The sequence below is a fragment of the Phoca vitulina genome, unplaced genomic scaffold (assembly GCF_004348235.1).
Source record: "Phoca vitulina isolate PV1807 unplaced genomic scaffold, GSC_HSeal_1.0 scaffold65, whole genome shotgun sequence".
Lineage (NCBI taxonomy): Eukaryota > Metazoa > Chordata > Mammalia > Carnivora > Phocidae > Phoca > Phoca vitulina.
This window is the reverse complement of record NW_022589768.1, coordinates 7408503-7433368: the sequence shown is the minus strand read 5'-3', so window position 1 is coordinate 7433368 and position 24866 is coordinate 7408503. Positions and strand designations below refer to the sequence as shown.

Sequence of the window (24866 nt, the reverse complement as noted above, 5' to 3'; positions counted from 1 at the left end):
GCACACCCAGCCTACACCATGCCACACACACACACTCCCCTCCGCCCTAAGCAGCAGGCAGCCCCTTGGCCAACCCTTGGGCTTCACAGTGCACATGCCTGCAGGGCAGCCCACCCTTCGGAGGACAGTAGACCAATGGAGAAGTCTGTGCATGGTGTGGGAGTGGGCGGAGAGTCATCTTGCTGAGGAATTCCGGTGTAGGCAACTACAAGCTGACCCAGAAGGGGAGTGAGGCCCAGGCTCTACGTGGTCACTTCCCATGGCCCTTGAACTTGTGGCAGCTGAAGGAGGGCCCTGAACAATATGGGGTCCCTCTTACCCAAGACTAAGAGATAGCTATCTTCCTACTAGACTGGGTTTCTCGACCTTGGCACTATTGACATTTGGGGTCATACAACTTTGTTTTAGGGGCTCCCAGTAGTATCTACCCTCAGTTGTGACAACCAAAAATGTCTCCACGTATATGCCCTGGGGGACAAGTTACTACTGGTTGAGAACCACTGCACTAGACTGTGAAGCTCTTGAGGGCAGGAAATAGGACTCTTTCACTTCAATGTTTTAAGGGTGAATCAACGAGCCAACATCTCTGTTCATGATCTCAGAACCACTCTTGAAAGACCCGTTTCTCCTGGGGAGGGCTGTGACGTCCTGGTGCCAAAAAGTCCCTCAGAACAAGCTGAGAGCAGTTCTTGGTCACTGGGGTGTATGTGATAAATCTGGGACATGAAGGTAAAAGCAACAGGAGACAGGGGAAGAACAGTGCCGTGCACCCAGGACTCCACAGCTCCAGGGAGCTGCCTGATGCATGCACAGAGTTAACCGAAGGGTCCCTAAGACGTTATACTCTTCACAGTCCAATCTGCCTCTAGCAAAACTGCCCAGGTCAGGAGTGTGTGGGGGGGTGGGGGGGAGGCAGCTCTCTAAACTTAAACAGACACCCCTATGTGACCTGGCAGAACACTGCTGAGCCCCAGATGTTCCTTAGACAAATCCAAATGTGATACACCAGGAAGGCTAGGACGCACATGATGGGACTTCTGACCTCCAAGGGGCTGACTGTAAATTCCTTTCATCCCCATGCCACTCATTCTACTCTCTTTCACCACCGGGATTTTGCAAACCCTGTTCGTGATGAGTCTCTTCAATCAGCCAATAGTGGCTACTGCTATAGCAAGCCCATGCTCCTTCTCTAGAGCAAGCAAACGTCCACCATTCAGCTTTCTTCATAATAGATGAAGTCCTTGTGTATTTTCCATACTCCTAGCAACTGCATATCTGCATAATCAGTGGTATCTGAATGAGGAAATGGGTTTCTGATGGTAGCCCTACACTTGGAGCAAAGTACATACTGGTATCGTTCATGGACACCAAAGAGACTCTGATTTGAGCATCTGCTTGTGCCTCAGTTTCCCTACAGCAGCATGGCTCAAAATGTGGTCCAGATATGCCTGGCGGCCCCAAGAACCCATCAAGACAGCCATGTGTTAAAGCTATTTTCCTACGAAGGTCTAAGGTCTACTAAGGTCTACCGAGGTGGTCTTCGCATTTTTTCACCCTCATTCTCTCATGGGTATGCGTGGAGTGTTTCCAGTGGCTTCTTGCCGTGTGATGACATTGTCTGATGTCTAACTGGAATGTGTATGTGTGTGTGCTTGTGTTTCTAAATCTTTCTCAGTTCTGATTTCAACTGCAATAAATAGAGATGGATATAACCCACATAAACAAAAGCTCTTTGGGGTCCTCATAATTTGTAAGGGATCCCGAGACTAAAAAGTTTGAGAACCACTGCCCTAGAGCAGGATGCTGGTCACACTTCTACATATCTGAAAGCAGGCAGTGGAGGAAAAATATTTGGAAGACCTTTCTGAGAGGTAGAGTAAGTTACTGAGTATAAAAATAAGTACATTTTCAGAGTTTTCTAACAGGAGTGTCACGATGACATTTTAGCTGCAAAATGTTCTCTAGGTTCTTCTAGGTGGAAAAAAAAAGTCTAGAAAAACAGCAAAAGTATTAATATTGTCAATAAAAGCAATACATGGTAAACACAATATTGCTTGTTTGGAGGCTTACCAATGATCCGATTTGCACCTGGACTAGCTTCACCTCAACATCCCCAACCTGGCAAAATTGCTTCCATTCATTTGCATCTCCAAGAGTGTCCAGGGTGTGCGAAAACAATTAGAGGCACAGGGACTGGAGCACATTTGTATTATTTGTGGAGAGAGAAGGGAGAGCATCTGAAGCTTGTCATTTTTAATTTAACTGCAATTCTGAGATTATCAGTGGATTTCAATTACCCATGCTATAGAATCAGGATGTGATTAGCAACCAGAAGCACTTTTTTTAAACATCTAAACAACATCACAGTCCAAAATAAACAGATGAAAGACCTCATTCCTTCCAGCTTTAACACCAATCCTTCCGTCACTTCTGATTTTCCCTTTATAATCTCTTTACTCCCTTTCTTCCCCCGCCCCCCCACCCACCACATAACATTGATGGTTATTTTCTCTCCCCTCCACCCCCACCCAGGTGCGAGGTGTTCTGAACACAGGGCATCATTCACTGGCCCAGCATACCCAGAAGAGGCAGATGACAGTTGCCTCCATCTTGCAATTGGAACAACTGGGAGACAATATCCACCATGCTGAAATAATATCAACGTGGCCAACTAGTGGCCAGGCCAAAACCAAAGTGCTTCACACCTATCTAGGAGCAGTACACAGCTGGTGGGAGTGGAAAGGGGTGGTGAAGGACATGCTGGAGATCCTTCAAGAGGAAGAGATAAGTCCTGCTGTCTGTAACAACCATTTCTAGAAATTGCCTCCCCCCAACTCTCATGTCAAAGAACTTGACTTTTCTTAATTAATATAATAATAATAGTAGTAATAATAATAACAATAAATAATTCAAGGAGAGGTCAATAGCATGTCACCAACAAGAAAAGTTTTACCAGTTCAAGGCTGGGGCAGATAAATAATGGAACGTGAACTACCATCTTAAGCCTGGCTACTTCTTTACAGCCTGCTTCCATCTTCTGTGCTATAAATAATTCAGAGTTTTCTTTTTTCTTAAATATCACAAAACCAAGTCAGAATCTTTATGTGAAGGATTCTGCTGTGTCCCTCTCTCCCTCCTCCTCTCCCTCCCTAGCCAGCCCAGGCAACTCCCCAGAGAATGACCCCTCAAGCTTTAACATTTATTCTTTGACATTTCAGACTATTTGTTAGGCAGAGCTGCCTTCTTGAGATCAAAGTCGGAAAATCTTGCCAAGAACTCCCACTTGGCCCTGTCCAACTGTGACAGAGGGTCTATTAACCCCCAAGCATCCGCTTCCTTCCTCATCCAGAGAAATCCACCAACCCTCACGAGAAAGGGCACCCATCTCTCTCTTTCTTCCCTCCCCTTGCCTTCAAGCCCCCGAGCATTCCAAGAGGGAGCAAAGGCGCTCTTCCCACGTGATACACCAAGACACTCAGCAGAGAGAGGTGGACCCAAGAACCAAAAGATGTCCCCCACCAGGAGACAATAGTGATTCGTAGGGATATGGCATTTGGGGCACTTGTCTAGGTAGAGTCTTTGTATCTGAGGATTACCAAACTCAGAGACAAATATGGAACAAGGAAATGTAACTTACCCCAAGCCATTTCGCTAGTGGAGGTGCTGAGACTGGGCTCCAGGTCTTCATTCCTGTGTCCTACCACTAGATGATGTCTCCTCCACCAGCCTGGGAGGGTGGCCAGGTTTAGTGCTGAAGTCTTACGCTCTTATGTGAGATGACTTACCATTTTCTTCTGAGATACCACAGTGAAGGTTTCCTGCTCTTCACAAGAGTACCTATCCACCAGTTCTCAGAATCACGTCTGCCTCTTTGCCAAGCAGAAGGCAGAAGCAGGGACTGAGCCTACGGCTGGGCAAAGGTGTTGGGGTGTGGTTGTTCATCTTGGTCAGCGGTTGGTTAATACCCTGCTTCATTCTTCTTTTTAAAAAAGCTCTGACCACCCAATAACCCAGTGTTACCTTAAGTGTGTGTGCCAATCCACTGATAGGTATTAAGTGAAGAGCATTCTGTGTTCAATTAGATTGGGAAAGTGGTGGGATAAAAAGTTTTATTTAAAGCAGGACTTCTCAAAGCCTTTAATATCCTAATGTGTATTGTGAATCTATAAGAGATTGGCTATACCATGCAATATTCTCCAAAGTTATTGGATGGGATCTTAGCATCTCATGAGACTCTAGGGAAGCACTGTCTCAACCAATGAAAAGGAGAGCAAAATCATTTCTGTAGTAACTGGAGTAGGAGGAAAAGGTTTTCTGCAAGTTGGGGACTCAAATTAAGAGAGAGTCATATTGCAGAAACTGAAGCTTTGCCCAGAAAACTGATCAATTCATGTGAGACAATGGTTGATCAAGCCGTTGACCCACTAAAACTACTAAGACAGCCAAAAATGCCATCCTGAAAATGCACAGTGGGGTTACTCTGGTCTTCTTAACAATCGGATTGGCCATTTGGTATCAGAGCTACTAGGGGCCATTGCCTGTTACGGTAGTGGAGTTGCCAAACCAACAGCCATCAAGAGGGAAGGATTCCATGAGTCATTCAAACAGGGACTCAGAATTTAAATTCTCCCAGGAAGGACATTCTGAGAATGTATTCTATATTTGTGACACCTCCTCTGCTCCCCACTGACTGTGGGAAAGAACGGACTCAAGCTCTCACTGGCCGGCTTGGCATCTGGCTCCCTCCGAAGGGAAAGGCTTCGGTCCAAAGCTGCAGCCCTCAGATAGGAGCGGCCCAAGTCATGGAGCCCGGCTGTGTCCTCCTGGCCAGACTGACCTTGCGGAGACTGAAGCTCATGACAAAAGTCGCTGTGAGATTTCCCCTCAGGCTCTCCGTCATGTGAGTTTTCTCTCAGAATTAACAGCAGGAGAAGGCCGACACTTTGGTGTCCCTAGAATACAGAGGCTGGCCTCAGCCTGCCTTCTGGCATTTTCCTTCTCCCTGAGATTGTTTGAAGGAGGGCACCTACATTTGCCCCATGGGACACAGACTTGAGGACTTGGGCACTGCTTGGCCGGCCGGTGCTGATAAAGACTAAGGAGTGACAGAACTCTTGTAGGTCCAGAGGTCTCCTGCGTTTGGGACCTAAACCCTCTCAACTTCAGACTCAAGGGCTCTCCATATCCTGTGTTCCCCGATACCCTCAAGAACCTGGCCGTGTGATGTAACGATTTCCCCAGCCTGTGTGGCTGATTAGAGCCGCATCACAGACCGTAGACAGATGTCCTTCCTTTAAGAGCTCCCGCGACCCCTTCCTCCCAGCCCCACGCCCACTCTTTCCCTGACACATCCATCTGGGAGTCAGGATAGCATGACCTTTGGCCAAAGGCTGTTGCAAACCTTGCAGCGCAAAGGACATTGCGTTGCAATCGTAAAGCAATGTTGCAAGGACCAAAACAGACCAAAACTAGGGGGAGCTTCAGAGTAAAAGGAGGTGGCAAGTCAGAGCTCTATAAAAGAAGTATCACATGGGTATATCCCCCACGGCAGTGAAATCACTTTCCCGGGGACAGGTCCCTGCCCCTCTCACTGCAGAATGAACTTGGGGACAAAGGAGGGAAGCCTGTGTCTTTTTAAGGGAAACAGCCAATCGCTCCAACGAGGTTCCCAAAGGCAGAAGCAGGATGTCTGTTGCTGCCGTGGTAACAGCCCATGGGCAGGAGGAGCTGAGGGGAAGGAGGGCCACGAAGACAAGCTGGTCGTCACTAGTAGCCCCCAAGGCCACCGGCGTTACTTACCACAGTCAGGCTTGGCGGGGTGTTATCTGAGCTGATGTGATGCTCTGCCCCCACCCCCACCCCAAACTTTGATGAAGCCACAGACCAGGGAGCACAATCCTGGAACTCCTACCTTGGGCAGCCTGGCTCCTTGGTCTCTGAGTGGGGAGTGTTGACCACCCTTCCAAACCCTCACACATCACTTGATGCTGCTTCTTAAGGGGCTGGGGGGCGGGGGGGGCGCGGCATGCGGGGAGAACGGCTCAGCATCTCTGCCTCTCAGAAAAGCCAAGCTCCGTTCTTGTTGTTACACCCCCTGCCCCCTTCTCCACCCTTCGCCAAATCACAGATTCCTCTACATCGGAGAGGCCTCAGGCAGTACTTGTTTGAAGAGGGGTGTGGGGAAACACCGTGACCCCGAGAAGCCCAGGGCCGTGCAAGAAGCTCATGTGTCTCCTGTTTCCGAGGCTTGAGAAGTGTCGTCAAAGCCCCCAGCCAGGACCTCTCTACAGCTCTGGCTCTTCTCTCAGAATGTGGTAAGCCTGCTTCTCCCCTCTACCCCACACAGTTCCAGATGCCTTCCCAAAGTGGCCCACGTGGACTGGGTCTTGCCCTGGGCTGGAGGCCTCTGACACCGCATTGAAGCCGGCAGCTTCCCCTATGCCCTGCAGGATCTGCGCTTCTCAGAGATCCTCCCACCTGCTCGTTCCTCCTTCAGGGAAGCCAGCAGGTCTTGTCCAAGGCCAGCCCCAATACTTCTTCCTTCTCCCCCATTCGCACTGTCTCCCCCCGCCCCCCGAGCACAAAGAACACTCGAGCCCCACACTCCCATCCCCCTGCAAGGCCAGCACAGTGGGGAAAGATCTAGCTCTCTGAGGCACACCCTGATATCTCATGATGGGAGGGGAAGTGTCCTGATGGACGGGGCCAGAAGACAGAGAGGCCGTAGGCCTCCTCCCCATGCAGAAACCTCCCCGAGCCAGCAGGGGGACTTTAACTCCAAGGGGACCCTGGGGTCACGTTATGGAAATGTCACCCACCGAGAGGAGGAAGTGGGATGGAAGTCCTACCCAAATGGATCTCAGAATCCTGATGGAATTTTTGGACCACCCCACCCCGCCAAGAAGCAGACAAGGACCTTATCTCTCACCAGCACATCTCACATCTTACTTTGGGGTTCAAGTAGGGCTGAACAAGGAGTCTTACTGAGCTCGCAGAGTGATACTGTCAGCTACAAGCTGAGGTTTTCTGGGGACGTGGGAAGTGCAAAGTGCAGAGTGAGAGCCACTCAAGGCAACTGGGGGCTGAGCGGCTTTGCCCACATCAACCCCACCGAAGAGGGTGAAGGGGAGGGCACGGGGGAGCTGGGAGAGAGGAGGGGGCCCAGGCCTCCCGGACAATCTGGCTGCGAACCAGGCTCCCCGTCACTCCCATGCTCCCCACTGCCCCGTCACCTCCTCCACTGTCACACTCAAGAGTTTCCCTCCATTCCTGTCCTTCCCACGGGAGCCCCAGAGCGGCCAGCATCACCTGCCACCTCCTCGCTCCTCCTCGCCTCATTTCTCTCTCCCTGCTAGAACTACTCTGGCAGCAATGCATGAGTCGAGCCAGAGCTCAGGGTCCCTGAACACTGAAGAATGAAGGCCCTCTGCCTAATCCATGTCTGGCATAGCTCAGAAAGCTACACAGCAACAAAGCCCTCCCGCTCTGATCCGCCCGCGCTTGTCCTGCCTCGGTGGCCTCGAACCCTCTCGGCCCCTCACTGCTGTGTCTGAGCTGCACGAGCCTCTCTGCTCATGCCTGGGCCTGACCTGCGGGAACTGGGCCCAGCCAGGGGAGGCGTCCCGGGCCCGGCACACCTGTTTTCAGGTCACACCTGCAGCTGGGAGGTGGAGGTAAGGACACAGCTTCTGGAAGTTTGGCTGCAGAAGAATTCCCACACAGGAGGGAAGAGCCAGGGTGGCCCAGAGGCCAGCTTCTTGGCTTCCACACGGAACATGCTCAGCATCGGCTCTTTTCCTGGGTGAGAAGCACATGGCTGAGCTTCGACACCCCGGGAGGTCTTTCGGATGGGACAGGAAAGTTCGAATAGGGGCAGGGGAATCAGGCAAGGAGCGTCCTTCCTCCCACCACCTTCCTGTCTGAAGCTGCTCTCACGTGCCTGGACCCGGGCAGCCTCACCCACCCGGGCGTCTCACCCGACAAGCCCTCCCCAAGATCAAAGACGCCACCGTTGTCTGCTTGGCAATCTCGCCGCCTGCAAGCTGGGTGATTAATCTTAGACCGAAGACCAACCACCCCTTCAGGTGTTCGGGGTCACGAAATGCTAGCATGGGCGAGGAATAAAAACACTGCAGACATTCTTTTCCGGAGAGTCTTTCAAAATCACCCGGTTTGGTTCCAGAGGGAGGTTCAGAATGGCATCTAGCCTCAAAGAGCCCCGAAAGACTTGTTCACCTCGGGAGGGGTGGGGGAAGCCCCCAGGACTGCAGCCTTCCAGAAGCAGAAGACCTCAGGGAAGTCAGGGCGACCTCACGTAGGCCCTGGTTCTGCCGGTCCCAAACTGTGACAACCGGGGCTCATTCCTGAGCATTCTGAGTCTCAGCCTCCTCCTGGGTAAGATGTACCTGGCTCTGAGCGGCTCTGCTTCGGTGACATAAGGATAATGTTTCGCGGGTGGGCCCCATTCTTCGGCGCTCGGTAACCAGTTCCAGGATGTGGCCATGCAATCCTTGTGAACGACTCCAGTCCTCTCCAGAGCACGCCCCTGGGAGGCCCTACTCCTGTTTTCACTGCTGTCTTTAAGCACAGAGCAAGCTTCCCACTCTCCAGACTCCCGAGAATAGGGTTCAGAACCAGTGTTCCTCAGCCACCCCCTCTAAAATTCAGACGCAGATAAGCACCTGGCAAGCACCCTGGATTCATGGCCTATGTCAGCTGTGGATCTGAACGGCAGGACCACAGTGCAAGCTGGAGTCTAAGAAAACCACTGTGAAATCCTGTGGGTGAGATTCCAAACCCAGAAGGTCTTGCTGGTCCCCCGAGCCTCCCTGCATGAAGCCAGGCCAAGCCAGCGTCCTTCTGGGCTGAGTTCCGCTCTCTGCGTCTGCCCCGTGCCAACTCTAACAGCCCCAGAGGCTCTAACATTGGGGTAAATGCCAGGGACTTCAGGACCCAGCAGGAAAGCTTGGAAAACAGAGTCCAGGACACTGAACACTGTTCTCCCTTCTCAGCTGGTCCTCGTTCCACCTGACAACGCTCTGCGCTCATCTGTCACCTGCCCGTTTCCTCCGCTGGGCACTGCAGACTTTCTCAGCTCCCCTCAGATCTCACTCACCACACAAGGCCTGGCCTTGCACTTAACAGGCAAAACAGAAGCCACCAGAAAGCCTTCCTCCCCTTCCTTGCCCCCAAACCTCTAAACTCCCATCTTTCTTCTTGCCTCCTCCCACGTTGGAATGGCGCTCCCTTCACAGGGCTGGTGCGGGCCCCTCCCTCTGAGCTGGGTGCTGTCCCTCCCCCCTCCTCAGGGGCCATTTCCATTCATCCCCTCTTCTCCCATGCTCCCAAGGCTCCATGCATTTGAACAAAGCAACGCTCAAATCTCTCTTACTAAAAATGAAAGTTTTCCCCGTGGTCCCAAAGATCCTCCCATCCCTTGGGACATCCCAGTTCTAGCCCTGGAACCACAGAGAATAGGAGAATGCAGAGCTGGGGCAAGGCCCTACCCAGGCCATTCTAGAGAAGAGGAACTTCCATTTGGGGTGAGGTCGGGGGTGGGGCGGGGGGGCTCAAACTCGATTTAAATGGGAGGTTAAGTCAATGAGGGTCAGGAGAAAAAGCACCACCCTAGCCTGACCACTCCCCTGTTGGACTTCCGCCTTGAGCTCCCCCACCTTGCTCTACCTGTCTCTCTGTTACCTGCTAAGTAAGCAAGCTCCCACAAAGCCTGCTGAGGCCCAGCAAAAGGTCCAATCCTACCCAGGAAACCTTCCTCGGCCCCTGTCCTCCACTCCCGCTCCAGATACCCTACTCACAGAGGCCCCTCCTCCTCAAAGGTAGATGTAAGTTACAGGCGTGGCCAGGAACCCAGGGCCGACAGCCAAGCCCAGCTCACTTACACATGCTACTCTCAGGAGGACCCCACCACTGCCTCCTGCTTCAGGCCGCCCACATGAGACCTGGTGGAGAGTCTGGCCCACCTGAGTGTGTGTGTGCACGGGTGTGTGGATGGGGCGTCCCAGAATGATCAGCAGACTGGCCTACAAGCCCAGAGCCCCGTCTTCCTCTGGGCAAGGTCACGTCCTCAAGATCCCGGGAAGGTACAAAACTGCTCTACTAGGATTGTCTTAGTGACCTGCTGATGCAAGGATCTCTCAGTTCTCCTCCCAAACCTCTTACACATCAGTTCTGAAGAAAGGATCATGGTAAGCCTTAGCCGCTCAGACAACAGAACAGTCCTCCAGCCACCAAGGAGGTGAGGGTCTCAGTGGCCTGAGCAGTGTCTAGAGGAGTCAGGCTTGAATCTTGCTTCTGCCTCTTGTGCTGTGTGACCCTGGGTGAACCATTCAACCTCTCTGTGCCTCTAATTCTGCCTCGATAGAATGAGGAAACACTTCACTAGATGGACTTGACCTATTTGGAGGAGTCTCAATGAAAGCAACCAATGCAACAGATTGTAAACACTTTGGCAAACAAGGACTGAGCTAAGAAACTTCTTTAAAAGAGTATCAGTAAAATGGGGGGAGGGAAGGGGGGAGAAATGTCAGAATTTCTGTGTCTTTAATATTCTTTGCAAAGTTGCCAAATAAGAGGTCTGATGCAGTCATTTCATTAGAAAATAAAGTGTTTATTAAGAAACTATACACTGAACACTCCTATAAGTCTCTGTGGAAATACAACGCCCCATTGTCATAGCACAAGGTGAGAAAATGGCAGAATAAAAGATGCTGGGATGGATGGAGCCTGGCAGGCTGGAAATGAGGTAATGATTTACAATAATTAAAAAAACATCATCCTCAAGCTTACTCCTTAAAGCCACACTCAGGAGGAGGCCCTGGCCCCAAGGGTCAGCAGGACACGGTGGGGATCAGCCTGACATGAAGCAGTGGGGAGGGGAGGGCAGGATGGCGGGAAGCTATCAGGGGCTAGATACACACACATCTTGAGGCCCTGGAGAAAATCTGAACCCCCACACAATACCCTGGACACTACGGTGTCTGGGAGGCCACCCCCAAAATGGGCCAAGAACTTGGAAAGCTTCGTGATTTTAAACCCCATGGAGGCATCTGCAGAATCAGCGGGAACCTGGCACAAAGAACCACCATCCACAGGCCCCAGGAAGGAGGACCTTCAGTGGGAAGCTTGATTCCCATGTAAATTTGCCGAAGCTAGAGAGAATCTACTATCTCTTGCTGTGAGTCATCACCCCAAAACTTAAGTGGGTTAAAAACCACCACCATCGTGTCCTAAGAGCTCCCCATGGGAGACCCCCCTGCTTCATGCTCTCCACCATCAAGGGACAGCCTGTGCTGACTTCTCACCACGGAAGTACCCCAGGTGGGAGCGGCTGGGTCAAGCCCAGAGTCCACTCAGCCAGCATGGCAGCAAATCTGCGAGAGGTTCAGGCCCTACATCTGTGCTTCCCTCTCCCCAGCAGATCAAGTTGGAAATGGAAGGAACAAACCCCCTCTTTGGGAGAGGGTGGCCGTGGAGTAAGGCATGAGTCAAAGCAAGCAAAGTAAACACATATATTGACCAGAGAACAGGATGGCCCTTCCACTGGTTTCATGAGAGGGGCTGGAGGAGGCCAATTTTTCCTTCTCTTCCCTTCAGTTCATCTTGGCCTTGAAATGGTGATTCCATTGGGTTCCGAAAGTTCTCAGAGTCAAGAGTAAGTGAAAGTGGGGGGTAGAGAGCCAATCCTGGGATCAGGGACTAGCAGGAAGGGCCTTGGGCCCTGACTCGCTCGGTCCCTTGTGGTCCTAGGAGGATGGCCCATTCACGGGCAAGACCTCCCGTAGCAAAAGCTTGTCAGGACTGCACATCTTGGGGCCAAGGAGTTTTCTAATATCACACTCACTGTGAGCCATTCCAGAGCGAAGAGGAGGGGAGGGGGGAAAATGTGTCCAAAAAAAGTATGGTTTTCTCCACCAAAAAAAAAAAAATCATATATATATATATATATATATATATATATATGTATATATATATAGAAAATGATTGGTTTCCATTCTTTCCTCTGAGACCTAATCTTGGTGCCAACACTCGGGCCTGGCTCCCCCTCTGTCACCGCGTGGTCTCCACCTCTGCTTAGACGCTCTTCCCCATTGGAGGTTGCAGGGTGATGAGGTTGCTAAGAGGACAGCCTGGTATCCTAGGGAGAGCCAGGGAGAGGCCCCACGCTTCCAAGCAGGGTAAGTGAGGCTGGAGCACGGCTGGACTTCATCAGGCTTTCTCGTGGTGGTTGGGTGGTTTTTGGAAAGCAAGAGAATGGCTAGTGTGTTTTTTTTTAAAAGATGGTTCTTGGTGCACAGGTTTTTAATTCTCTTTATTGGCTCTAAAGATGGTGGCAGGAGCTGCCTCAGAGGCCGGGGTGGAGGGGGAGAAGGAGCACAGTGATGACTGAGGGAAAGGGCAGCCCTGCCAGTGGTGGATGAGGGACGACACCCGTCTTGGTGGCATGAAAGGGTGCAGGGGCACCGGCGGCTCATGCAGTTTCTACTTAGCATCCCCGGATCCAAAGAGAACAGCGCCTAGAGCTTCCCACCTCTCAGAGGGCCCAGCCTACCCAGGTGACATCAAAACAGGGAGGCTTAAAAGGAGTTTTTAAAAGCCATGACGTCCTTTGCTGAAATAAACACTGACATCCTCAACATAGATGCCATGGTTAAGAGGCTTGGAATGTCCGGGAAGGCTTATTGGATTCAACATAATTTCTCTGAAACCTATAAAAAACAAAAACAAAAAAACAGAAAAACAGAAAAAAGCAAAATAAAGTAAAAACCAAAATCCCCCCCGCCCCAAAGAAGATCAAAACTAGGAGGGGAAACAGAGAGGGAGCTTGAAGGGGGCGGGGAGGGGGAGGGGGGGGGAAGAATGGGAGATATGGACACAGATATATATTGGAAACTGCCAAATGAATTGTCAGCAAAAGGGAAGGACAGGAGGAGGGGATTAACTTAAAACCAAGCATGGTCAGAGAAACTGGAAACACTCCATTTTGCTGCGGCCTCCACTGAACCGAGGAAGGTAAGTGAGCCAACTATCTGGGGGCTTGGCCTTGGATTGTCATGGAAGAGCAGGAGTGGCCTCATCTGGTTGGGAGGAGCCCCTGAGGATGAGCCGACAGGTAGATGGGGAGGGGGCATCACCGCTAGGGTCACGGGCGGGGTGGGAGGGATGCATTCTCAGAACCTGCATTGTTAAGGGATAGTAGAGGGCTACTTCTTAATCCTAGGAGCCAGAATCCTATAGACTACCTTGACCACACCAGGGGGGTGAGCACTATTCTTCCAAGTCTGCCCCCTCTTTCTCGTTGACTTTTGGTTTCCTTTCACCAGCTCAGTGGAAAGTTGAGGAAATAATGGCTGCTTTTTTTGGCCATATCGTAATGCCAAGTCTTAGAGGGGATGGAAGTGTTCTGGAGCAATGACCCTGGTAGCCAAGTGCATGAGAACTCAGCTCCAGTCTGGCCACACTGCCATGGACTGAATTAGGATGTCCAGAGTTGTGGGTGTTCCTGATCAACTCTCCAGACGGAGGTTTAATAAGAAAATAATGTCTGTACAGTGTGTTTCCGTGTGTGTGCGTGCAGACAAGCTTGTCTTTTCATGAAAGCTATGTGCACGCATGTGAAGGACACAATGGGCAGCTGGGTGTTGGGGATACAATGGGAAAAGACCGAGTTGGTTGCATTGAGACTCTCCCCTTCTCCTTCCCAGATCAAAACACAGTTGAGTAATGTGGGCATTGGGAGCCCTCCATCTGCAGGGAGTGGGGCCAGGTTTGTGAGGAGAGAGGGAAACTTCCTTGTCTATGACATCACATTTAGAGAGAGGCTCAGCTTCAGGATGAGAAGCGGTGTTAACCCGGGACGAGGGCTCTCTGGGGTCTGAGGTGGAAGGGAGGGCAGGCCACTGGTCTGGGTGCCTGCCTAGAAGGTGTATGAAACCACTGTTCCCATCCAGGCCACGGTCCCTCTCTTGCTTCTCCCATACCCCTCACCTTGGCCCTATGACATATTCTCTCTGGAAGACTCCTCTGACCTAAGGGATTCTAGTACTAATCACACACTGGGTACCTAGTCATCCCCCAGTCCTCTGGGACATAGGGAGATTCCATGAGGTCTTAAAAATCAAAATTGGTTGGGGGAGGGGTCTGTACTGCATACAAAGACGTCAAAGGAGGTAACTCACCATGTGACCTTGGGTAAGACACTTCCCCACTCTGGACCTCAGGTTCCTCATATATATAGTGAGTTGATGAGACTAGATGATCTCTATTGTCCTTCAAGTTTAATATCCCATGATTGTCTATGTTTGAAAAGACCCCTGGCAGAAGAGGCAGACATGGGGGGAATTAATGGTCAGTATTGAGCCCCAAGTGCAAAAACATGGGAAAGTAGTTTCATGGGCACAGTGCCAGAAACAGAAGCCCAGGTGTTTCCTGCTCTTGTAGTCCACACTGCTTTACCTGTAGGGGCACCTGCTTTATTTTATGCATAAAATCTAGATACATTGTCCTCTGAGTATCAGACAGTGGCCTTAAAGAACTGTAACCAGGGAGTCAGGGAAGATCTGCCATCACCATGAACTCTGTCCAACCCTTTCCCTGACATGTTAGCCCCCCATCCCCCTTCTTGGGCCCAAGCACCCTGAACTTGTGCTCATCACTGCTATTCTGGATGCCATTCTCAGGGCCAGAAGGATGATTCTTATCACCGGGGTGATGACCCTGCAGGTCCCAAGACCCTCTTTCTGGCTCCTTCTCTCTCTCAGAAAAAATCCAGCTCATCTCCAAGATGAAAACAGCTTGATAAGGGGCAATGAGGAGACAGGGCCGGGGGGGCGGGGTGTGAGTTTGGTCCCTTAAAATCTTTCTTGCCTTAATTAGGGCATAAACAGTTGGAACAACAAACGCTGTTGGTTCACTAGACCCGGCGACTACAACTCCTCTGAAATGCATCATGTTATAGCTTGAGAGTGAAATCTCCTTTGGAGGCCTTGCAGCATCATGGGCCCTGGAAGGCTCCATGTCGGATCCATTAAAGGCAGGGGCCAAGCCTGCCTAAGCCTCTGCCAAGGTCCCTGAAGCTGCCTCCGTGAACATGAGCCTTTTCCCATATTAGCCGGGATCTGAAGTTTGTTTTCTCTGGAACTCTTTCCCAGGTGGAGCCCTTCCAAGATTCTAAGTGCTGAATCCTGATAGCACAGGAGGCACCGCTCCAAGATCCTCCATTCCTCCCCCTCGTGCTCAGAACAACCCTGGAGCAGGAAGGAAAAGGCATCTGCCTGGGGGAGGGCAGGGGAGGCCAGGACCACCATGGACACTGACCGGGAAAGGCACAGATGGGTGGAGGGAAGGCTAAGGAGGGGCAAACCCACCTCCAAAGAAGGCCTCGCCCACCCCACCGTGCCCTGCGGACCTCCGTGTCGAACCTTTTCTTCCATCTGGTGACAGCTCTCCCCAAAGCCAGGCAGCACAGAGCTCACTGTAGGCCCTCCGTGACTCAGAACATGAGCGTGGTCTTTGGGGACTGTCTAGGTATAGTTTCCTGAGCAGCGAGCCAGAGCCTCTGAGATTGTTTTGGGAAGGGAGGGGAGCTGGGAAGGCAGGCTGGGGGAGAAGGGGCACTGAGCACCCACAGTACTGGATGAAAGTACTGGAACCAATCCCACTGGGCCGAAAGCAGGGTAAATCTTCAACAGCAAGGCCTTCAAGATTCACTGCAGCAGAGAAGGGCCAGCTCCGATGGCCGCGCAACACAAAAGGGGGCTAGGCCTTCAAACCTCTCCGTTTTTCTAACAGCCTTGCAGACCCCAAGCATCCACCCCTCTCTGGGGTCTCACCCCAGCCCCACGGCCAACGCCCTGGCCTTGGGAGCCCAGCACCCCCGCATCCACCAGTGAGAACTTCCCTGCCTCTTCTGCCTACACACTCCTCATGCGGCGGCTTTGGGTTCTCAAGGCCTCCCTTTCTGTCCCTGCTTCTTCCTTTTGTTATCTGACATGATAATTTTATTACCTAACTCCATAAAGTGGTTTAGGTTATGGCCTTGATAAAAGGCCCAATACCAAATGGAGCTCTATTGGATTATTTTCCAACATTTCCTCTTCAAATGTATTCATTTGTCATCTTCGAGTTGCTACATCACACTGGCGCTTAGCACTTACATGGTGTTGGCTGGGAGAAAAGCACTTTAGACTCAAGAGTGGGTTGAAATACACAGGAGCCCTGGCACTGAGGTCAGGGGAGACTTCGCAGGGACCCGGAGACACAGGGCTATTTAGATCCTTGTCCAGAAAGTGAGAGCAGGAGGGGGCAACCGGATAGACGTGAGGGTGAAGAGCCCACCCTGCACCCCACCCCAGCCAAGGGGCGCTCTATCCACAGCCTCCCCGTCTTTCCCCAAGGGGTAAGAAGAGGTGAGATGGACTGAAGAAGGCAGCCCCCAACCAACGTCCCGCTGTAACAATCCTACCATCGGATGCATCGCTGAGCCCCCGGAACCCGAAGATCTACGTAAGATAGGGACAGTGCCAGGCACTGCTGACACCTAATCCAGTGTCCCCCAATATCTTTAAAAGGCTGCTATTATGAACTCCATTTTAACTGTGGGAAAACGAAGGCTCAATAATATATTTTTAAAAACCAACCAACCAACCAAGTTCACTTTGTGGCAGTCTGATATTGAACCAAGCTCTTCATAACCCCAAAGTCTTTATCATGAACTACTTTGCAATATGGCTTCTATTTGTTGAAAAATCCATATCCAGGGAAAAGAGGCTGACATAGAAGTCAAGGCAGCAGTGGTGGGGACAGGGCTGTATATATAGCTTCCTCTGCCAGGCCTGGATGGAGGGCTAGAGTGTTCTTTCCTCACCAACAGCTTCCCTAGCCAGGGAGATGAGCATCCCCGGCCTGTCCCTGCCCGCCGCCAGCAGACGCCTGGTCTAACCTTTCCTGCTTCATTTTCGGCCCTGCCACACCCACCACTCTTACAGTAACACATTGCATGCATTCGTACTTTCCAAGTAAAGAAACCCAAACTCTATCTACCCATTGACTCCTTCATTTTGATGGAACTTTTAGGAGTTCAGCTTAGGAAGGATGAAAAGTAAACCCAATGAAAGAGAGATGCTAATGAGTTTGGAGAGAAGAACAATTATCCAGAACATAGTCAGACCCATAGCAAGAGTGTGGAATATCTGAGAATACCCCTGGGATGCCAAGCATGGCGCCAGGAAGAACTCTCTCCCCAGCACCCTCCACTATGTGGAGCACTAGGCCACTATGTGAACAAGAAGGGTCAGGAAAGAGTATATTATGGTAAAGAAAAGCTCCCTCATGATAGGTATCTCTTGCTTCATTTCCCGCTTGGGTGGTGGCCTCTCCAAGGTTATGGAAAGAAGGCCACCAAAGAGTCCTAGCAGTCCCTGGGATAGGACTAGGGTTACTTTGTTCGGTACCTTTGCCTCCTGATGTGGTTACTGCACTGTTTTCTATCTAGGTTCCTTCTCTCCTGCCATTAGATTCAGTAGAAGGCAGGTGGCAATGACCCGGGTGGGTGACATTAAAATGCCTAGCCTTGCTGGCCACGACTTAGCTTGCTTAAAATTCTCTTAAAAATTGCTTAAAATTCTCATAGCTCTTCTTCTTTTATTCTGAGGTTGCAAACCTAACCTATAGGCCATATGTGGCTCTAGGATGTGTCTTTTTTCAGCACAATTTCTTTTTAAAATTTTTTACTTAGTTGCCAACATTTAGAACTTGGGAGATTTCACATTTAAAATTTCTGTATTTGTAGCTTCCCTTGAAAATCCAAGAGTTCTGGCAATGTTGGGCCAGCTATTTCTGCACAGTGCAAATCAGCCAGAGCAACACGGTGCTCACTCAATTTAGGCAGGGCATGTGTTCTCCACTTTGCCATATACTCTACCACTCCCTATTAGCCTCCATCCGACCCCTCCACTTACTTCCAATACCTGCATGGTTTGCCTTAGCATTTGAGCTTAAAACTTGACAATAAATATAAAGCCAGCATTAGGTTATGGGCTGTGCATTAAAGACCAGGGAATGCCATCTCAGCAAGCCTTGCTGACTGTCCCTGTCATGACCAAACTTATGCTCCCTCTGGTCATGGTTAATAGTTATAAAGAAGGAGCTGAAAACCTACGTCCAAGGGACAAACTTAGAGAGTAGAGATCGTTCAGGAACTGAATCGCATGGGTAAGAGGGCACTGCGTTTCAAAACAAAAGTCCCAATGAGAAGACATGCTGAAGACCATTTACAATGCTGCTGTTGGGGGACAAAGTGACACTATATCATCAGCCAGCTGTGTGTTCCACAGTGCTTATGTGTAGAAGGCACCTGACCAAAGGTTGTCAAGTATCACCTAGCAGGTCTCTTCATATAGTCGTTATATTCCATGGGACATGATTTGACCTAATTATCCCCACATCCTTATATTGACAAACCTGCTACAAAGGGTTCCAAAGGACACAAAAATGTTCTTGGAACTGAAATGTCCCTCCTGTACGCTTCCTGGCTAAGAGTGTGGAACTGGATCCCCAACTTCAGAATGCAGTACCTCTTCTTGTAAAGTTGACTTAATACAACTTGGAAAATAAATGATGGGACTGCCCTGGTCCATGTGCCAAGTCTGGTTCCAGCTGTGTGCAGATGCTGAGGGAGGGGGCTGAGGCTGAATGTACCCCAAATGTGATTTGGCTCATGGAGTCATGCCCACAGGAAGTCACAGTAGAAGGGCATCCACACCCGGGTGACACAAAAGGGCACAGAACACTGAGATCCTCAGACAACAGCCAGAGGCTGGTCCCTGAAGGAATCTTGAAGGCTCTTATGACTCTTCCCTGATGGACATGTCAAGGCTTGCATTTAGATGTAGGAGGATGTGCCCGGGGGCTCCACCCTTGGCATCACAAAGATTGTCCCAATAATAAGTGAATCTTGGCTGAAAGGAGTAAAATGTTAGTCCCAGAGAAAGGGAAATTCCTTACACTCCAGGATGTGGATGAAGTGACCTCTTAAAATCAAAATACTCCATAAGGCATGGAGTAAAATTAGTCGCATGTTCACCATTCTCAAAATTAACTACATAAAGGACGATCTATGATGTCGGAACACTTCCTCTTGTTTAACTGAGAGGAGAGGAAGCGTCAGGTATTAAAAATCTTCATCTCCCCACCCACTCCCTGAACTGCAAAATCCTGTCTTTATATTCAGCATATTTTTCCCATTCTTGATTCTTTTTATTCTTTTCAAATGTTTGAAATATCTGAAAATACCTGAAAAGTCTAGGGAATAGCAAAACCATGTACCCACCACCCAGTATTAACAGCTTATAATATTCTCATATCTTCTTCACAAAATTTGAGAGAAATAATACATTATAGCTATGGTTGAGAACCCAAATGAGTCTGTCCATGATCCTGTTCCTGTTTTTATCCCAAACCAGAGTTAACCACTTCCCTGAAATAGAGGATTATCATTGCTAAGCTTCTTTGAATAATTTTGCTACATCGGTACATAATGGTAAGCAAATTATAGTATTGTTTTGCCTAAACAAGGGATGTTTTCTAGATTATCCATGTTGAGCCATGTAGCTCTCATTCATTAATTGTAACTGATATAATCCACCATATGAATATACTGCAAATTATTTATCTGTTCAACCAACTGAGATTTGTTTCCATTTTGTCAATATTAAAAAAAGTTGCAATAAATATTATATAAGTCTCTTTATGTGCATGTGGGAGAGTTTCTCTAGAGCAGAATTGGCAAACTTTTCCTACGAAGGGACAGACAATGAATATTTTAGGCTTTATACAAATCACCAAATCTCTGTTGCTACTACTAAATTCTGCCATTGTAGTCAGAAAGCAGCCATAGACAACACACAAACAAATGACCGTGTTCCAATAAAACTTTATTTACAAAAACAGATGGGAGCCACATTTGGGTGGGCCATCATTTGCTGACTTCTACTCTAGAGGTTTGTTACTCAAAGTGTGGGCATGCGGACCAGCAGCAGCAACTGGGAGTTTGGTAAAAAATGGAAACTCTCAGATCCCACTGAATCAACATCTGCATTTTAGCAAGCTCTTCAGGCAATCTGTGTGCAAAAAAATGTTTGAGAAGAATGGCTTTGTAGGATATCCTTATAATTTAGTGCATATAAATCCTTCAGCATGTTCTTAAATGTTTCCCCAAAGTGATGGTACTAACTCATACTTCTATAATCACTAAACGGGTGAACTTCTTACCCTGTATCCCCATATCTGATATTATTTGATGTGTGGTAGATGTTATCTCCTTGCACTTTTAAGGTGCATTTCCCTGATCACTACTGAAGTTGTGCATCATCTCAGTTGGAGCTTCCTGATCTGTGAATTGTCTATTCATATCCTTTACTCACTGTGTGTGTATATATATATACACACACACACACACGTACATAAATGTGTATATAAATATATGTAATGTATATATCTACATATAATAGGTTGTTGGTCTGTTGGATTTGTATGAGTTTATTTATTCTGTTTGCAAATTTTTTGTTGGATACATGGGTTGAAATTATGTTCTTCTAGTCCATAGTTTGTCTTTTAACTTAGTATATGGCATCTTATATAGATTCGTTTTTAAATTAATGTAGTCAAATCCATTAATCTTTCCCTTTATGATATTCATAATCTATATCTTAAGAAGATTTTCCCTCCTCAAAGTCAAATGATATTCTCCTTTCCTTTAAAAGTACTACATTTAACAATCTACCCTAGGGAAGAATTGCAAATAATTGATGTAGAGACTCCTCACTGAAGGAGGTGGAGCTTAACTCCCCACTGTGAGTATGTGCTTTGCTTATTAGGTTACTTTCAAAGAGGATGGCAGAGGGGAAATGTAACTTTACAGTGGAGAATCCTAGCAAACCCTGCCTCAGCCAGGTGGTCAAGGTGAGCATCATCAGCGATGCCATGTGATAAGCACATACTTTGGATGTGATGTGATGAGAATGGCACTCGCCTCTGTGGTCTTTCCTCCTAAAACCCAGGACCCCAACTGACAAGCCTAAATTGGAAGACATTCTGCATAGAATCTGCTGCTCAAAACTGTGAAGGTAATCAAGGACAAGGAAAGTCTAAGAAACTGTCATAGGTCAAAGGAGGCAAAGAAAACATGATAACTAAATGTAATGTGGTGTCCTGGATGAGATCCTGGAACAGAAAAAGGACATTTGGGGAAAAACCAATGAATCAGAATAAAGTACTGAGTTTAGTAAATAGCAATGTACTGATGTTGGTTTCTTAGTTGTGCCAAATGTATCATGGCAATACAGAATGATTACAATGGGGAAGCTAGGTGAGGGGTATAAGGGAATTCTCTGTACTACCATTACAATTCTTTGTATATCTAAAACTATTTTAAAACGAACAGTTCTACTTTCAAATTTCACCCAGATTTCCAATTTATTTTGTGTCTGGTATGAGGTAATACTATAACCTTACTTTTTTTCATGTGGCTTTACAGATTCATTCTTCCCTTTCATGCTGATAAGCAATGATATATCAAAAATACACGCATACCCATACATCTGTCTGTCTAGATTTATATACCTATATACAAACACATGTATGTTTTCTGAGTGCTTAAAAAATATTATTATACTTCGGCCTCTTTGTCTTCCCTCCTAATTACTACAACTTTATAACGTCCTTTTGTCTACTAAAACAAATCTCAATCTTGATCTTCTTTTTAAAAAAAATACCTTAGCTACTCTTTGTCTCTCATTCTTCCACATAAATTATAGAATAAGCTTATCAAGTAAGTGTCTTCAAAACCCCTGCTGGGATTTTTATTAAGATTATATTTAATTTATAGAGTTGGGGGATAATCAACAACTTTATTATACTGGTTTTTCCTACTCATGAAGAAGATATATGTTCCACTTACTATTTTTCTTTTATATTATTAATAATGTTTTGTATTTTTACATAAAATCTTGCATATCTTTGTGAGATATATACTTTTTTAAAAGCCTCATTTTTTTTTTTTTTTTAGTTCTATTCCATTTTTGGTATTGTAAATGTGATTTGTTTTCAGTTAAATTATCTAATGGTGTTTAGGGAATATATTGATTTTTGTTTATTCATCTTGCATTCAGAATTTTGCTGAACTCTCTAGTTAGTTCTATAGTTCTTTGAGGTTCTCTGTAGGGTGATCACATCATTCATGATTAGGGCAATCATCTATCTGTCTTTCCAATTCTTATATTTCTTTTCTTGTCTTATTGCATTGGCTAAGATCACCAGAATAGTGTTGAATAAGTCACGATAACAAGCATCCTTATCATTAGATTTTTTTTCCCCATGTGTCTAATGCTTTTCCATTGTAATTCATTTAGAGTAGGAAAATTTTTTTCCTTCTCTTTTTTTTTTTTCTTTTCCTTTTCCACTCATCATTGTTTAATGTTGTTGTTGTTATTACTGTTGCCTCCACCTGGGTGCTTACAGCATCAATTTTGAACTAATCCTATCATGATGGCTTGGGGCCCCAACATGGTAGTACTAAGGATATAGCAGAATGTCTTCAGCTAGTTGGGTGACCTAATTTAGTTCATCATCTAAAAGGCTGTATCTTTATCCTCTCTCCCCCACTTCCTTAGGCTCAGAGATTCCTATTTCCTGTACTCCCAGACAGGGAATGACAACATTAATTTTTTCAGACTCTTTTCATCAGTGTGGAAGTTTGTCCCCAGCCCATAACTTCAAGCAGTGAAGTGAATCCCCTAACAACTGGGAGGACATGTAGTTCTGCAGATCCCTCCAGAGCTAAATTCCCATCCCCACTACTTTTTGCCTCCAGACTTGAAGCCTAGCATGGAATTGGCTGTAGCGCTGCCCATCATCTTTTATTTCTGTACTATTTCTGGTCCACCAGGTTATTTACCTTGTTGGCAGGTGGAGTTGGGGGGAGGCTAGCTATGTCTTTTTATTTTTTTCTGTCATTATTTTATGTTTGGAGCAACGGACATGCACTAAAGCATGAACTCATTATGAAAGCAACCATCTTGACCAGAACCCAGTTATTTTTCTTTCTTTCTACATGAGAGAAAACATGTATTTTCCTTGTTTCCAAAGCTAACCATTTATGTGATGCCTTCAATCCTATCTCCAACTTCCTTCTTCAATTATTTCCTATCTCTAGCATCTTTCCTCTCTCCTGTTCTATTCCTCTTTCTGCAGAAATCTATATATGGTCACACCTCTATCATTTGGTATGTGCATATGTATCAAAGCCAGACACAGACTCCCAGACTTACAATCTAAATGGTGGAGCAACGTTCTCCACTCTACCATACCGTTTGCTATCATCCCATTCCTTTGGGCACCAACATTTTGCATAATTTGATTCCAACTATAATTTGATTCCACTGCCTCACAGATTATTTGTGCTTAACTTTCCATAATCTAAGTTCTATTCCCGCCAGAGAAACTACCCTCTTGAACGTCACCAATGATTGCTCCACGACCAGATTTTCTCCATTCCTCTTTACCTTGATCATTCCACACATGTGGCATCTTCACCCGCTCGTATCCCCTATGACATTGATAATACCTTGCCAATCTGTTCATCTTCCTACTTTTCTACTACCCTTCTTTCTGTTGGCTTCTCTTCACCCACCTGTAGCTAGGGTGGTTTCTCCATCCTCTAATCCCTGACTCCTCAAAATGTGGTTCTTAGACCAGCAATAGCAGCATCACCTGAGAGCTTGCTAGAAATGAAGCATCTCAGGCTCTATTCCAAACCTACTGAGTCAGAATCTGCACTTAACCCCTCTGCTATGTTGAAACCCAGGCAGGATGCATATGCAACAGCTCTCCCTATTTTCCCACCTGACAGCCCAGGATTTTAGAGAATAGAAAACTTGTTTTTTAGGAGCGTGTGACATGACTCGTGTATGTGCGTGAATCTGTATAACAATATGCCACATTATTTTGAGGTTCCACAATAGTATCTTGGCATTTGCAAGGCATTACTTCTTCCAAAAACTTTAAATAATGATTATGTTAGCCTCAAAATATCTCTGTGAGGTAAGGAAAGAAACCAAAATTGTTATCTTAGCATCAATGCCTCCTACCCCTGACCTTACTGTGTGGCCCTCCCAGAACCATAGTCCTCAAGTCTGTCTGGTACCCCAAGGGGACTACACTCCTCAGGGTCATGATCATATTGTTTAAGATTCAAGGAACAAAAGGCAAGTGCCAGAGTCTAACAGGAAATGTAATCAACAAAGTCCAAATCCCTGGGTGGTATCAATTTTAAGAAGATTATCTTGGAGCAGGGTTTGGCTAATAGGATCAGAGAGCTGGTGCATTCTAAATTTATAGCCCTAACAATTAAATAATATAAACTTGTGAGTTGTTTTTCTGGCTCTGAATTCCTATGATTAGTGATGATGAGAAGATATTGAAGATGATGGGAGAAGATGAAAAGAAGACAGAGGAAAAGGGTCCCACCATATATCTGTATAGAGCAAAAGTTCCTAACCTTTTGGGGGACCCTCTTTAATTTCTTTAATCAAAGCATGCATATACACACATACAAAAAAGACTCATTTTGGACAGTGGAGGTGTCACAATCTCCCTAAAGACCCAAATTAACAGTAGCAGATATATGTTGTACAGGTCACAAAGCATCAGCATTTTGCAATGACAGGCACTGTGACAGATACCAGCAAATACACACTCAAATCCCTGCTCCCATTGTGTTCCAAATCTCCAAATGGCTGACCCATGCTAGAGGTTGCCTATGCTCATGGGCATCTATGTTCAGAACTGGAAAA

The 24866-nt window shown here is 47.5% G+C and overlaps 1 protein-coding gene across 6 annotated transcripts in view; it reads right to left on the bottom strand.

Moving 5' to 3' along the window:
* Positions 1–24866, bottom strand: part of NTRK3 (neurotrophic receptor tyrosine kinase 3) — a 379660-nt gene that overhangs the window by 85370 nt on the left and 269424 nt on the right. Inside the window, exons 14-15 of one of the 6 annotated variants that reach the window (XM_032391892.1) lie at positions 14196–14330; positions 11984–12725 (exon numbers count right to left, since the gene is read on the bottom strand). The exons of 4 other annotated variants lie outside the window; for them this stretch is intronic. In XM_032391892.1, coding sequence (XP_032247783.1) covers positions 12607–12725; positions 14196–14330 — 254 coding nt within the window. In that variant the 3' untranslated portion in view covers positions 11984–12606. Of the gene's footprint in view, positions 1–11983; positions 12726–14195; positions 14331–24866 lie in introns of those variants that run through there. One more of the 6 variants, XM_032391893.1, reaches the window with a different exon arrangement.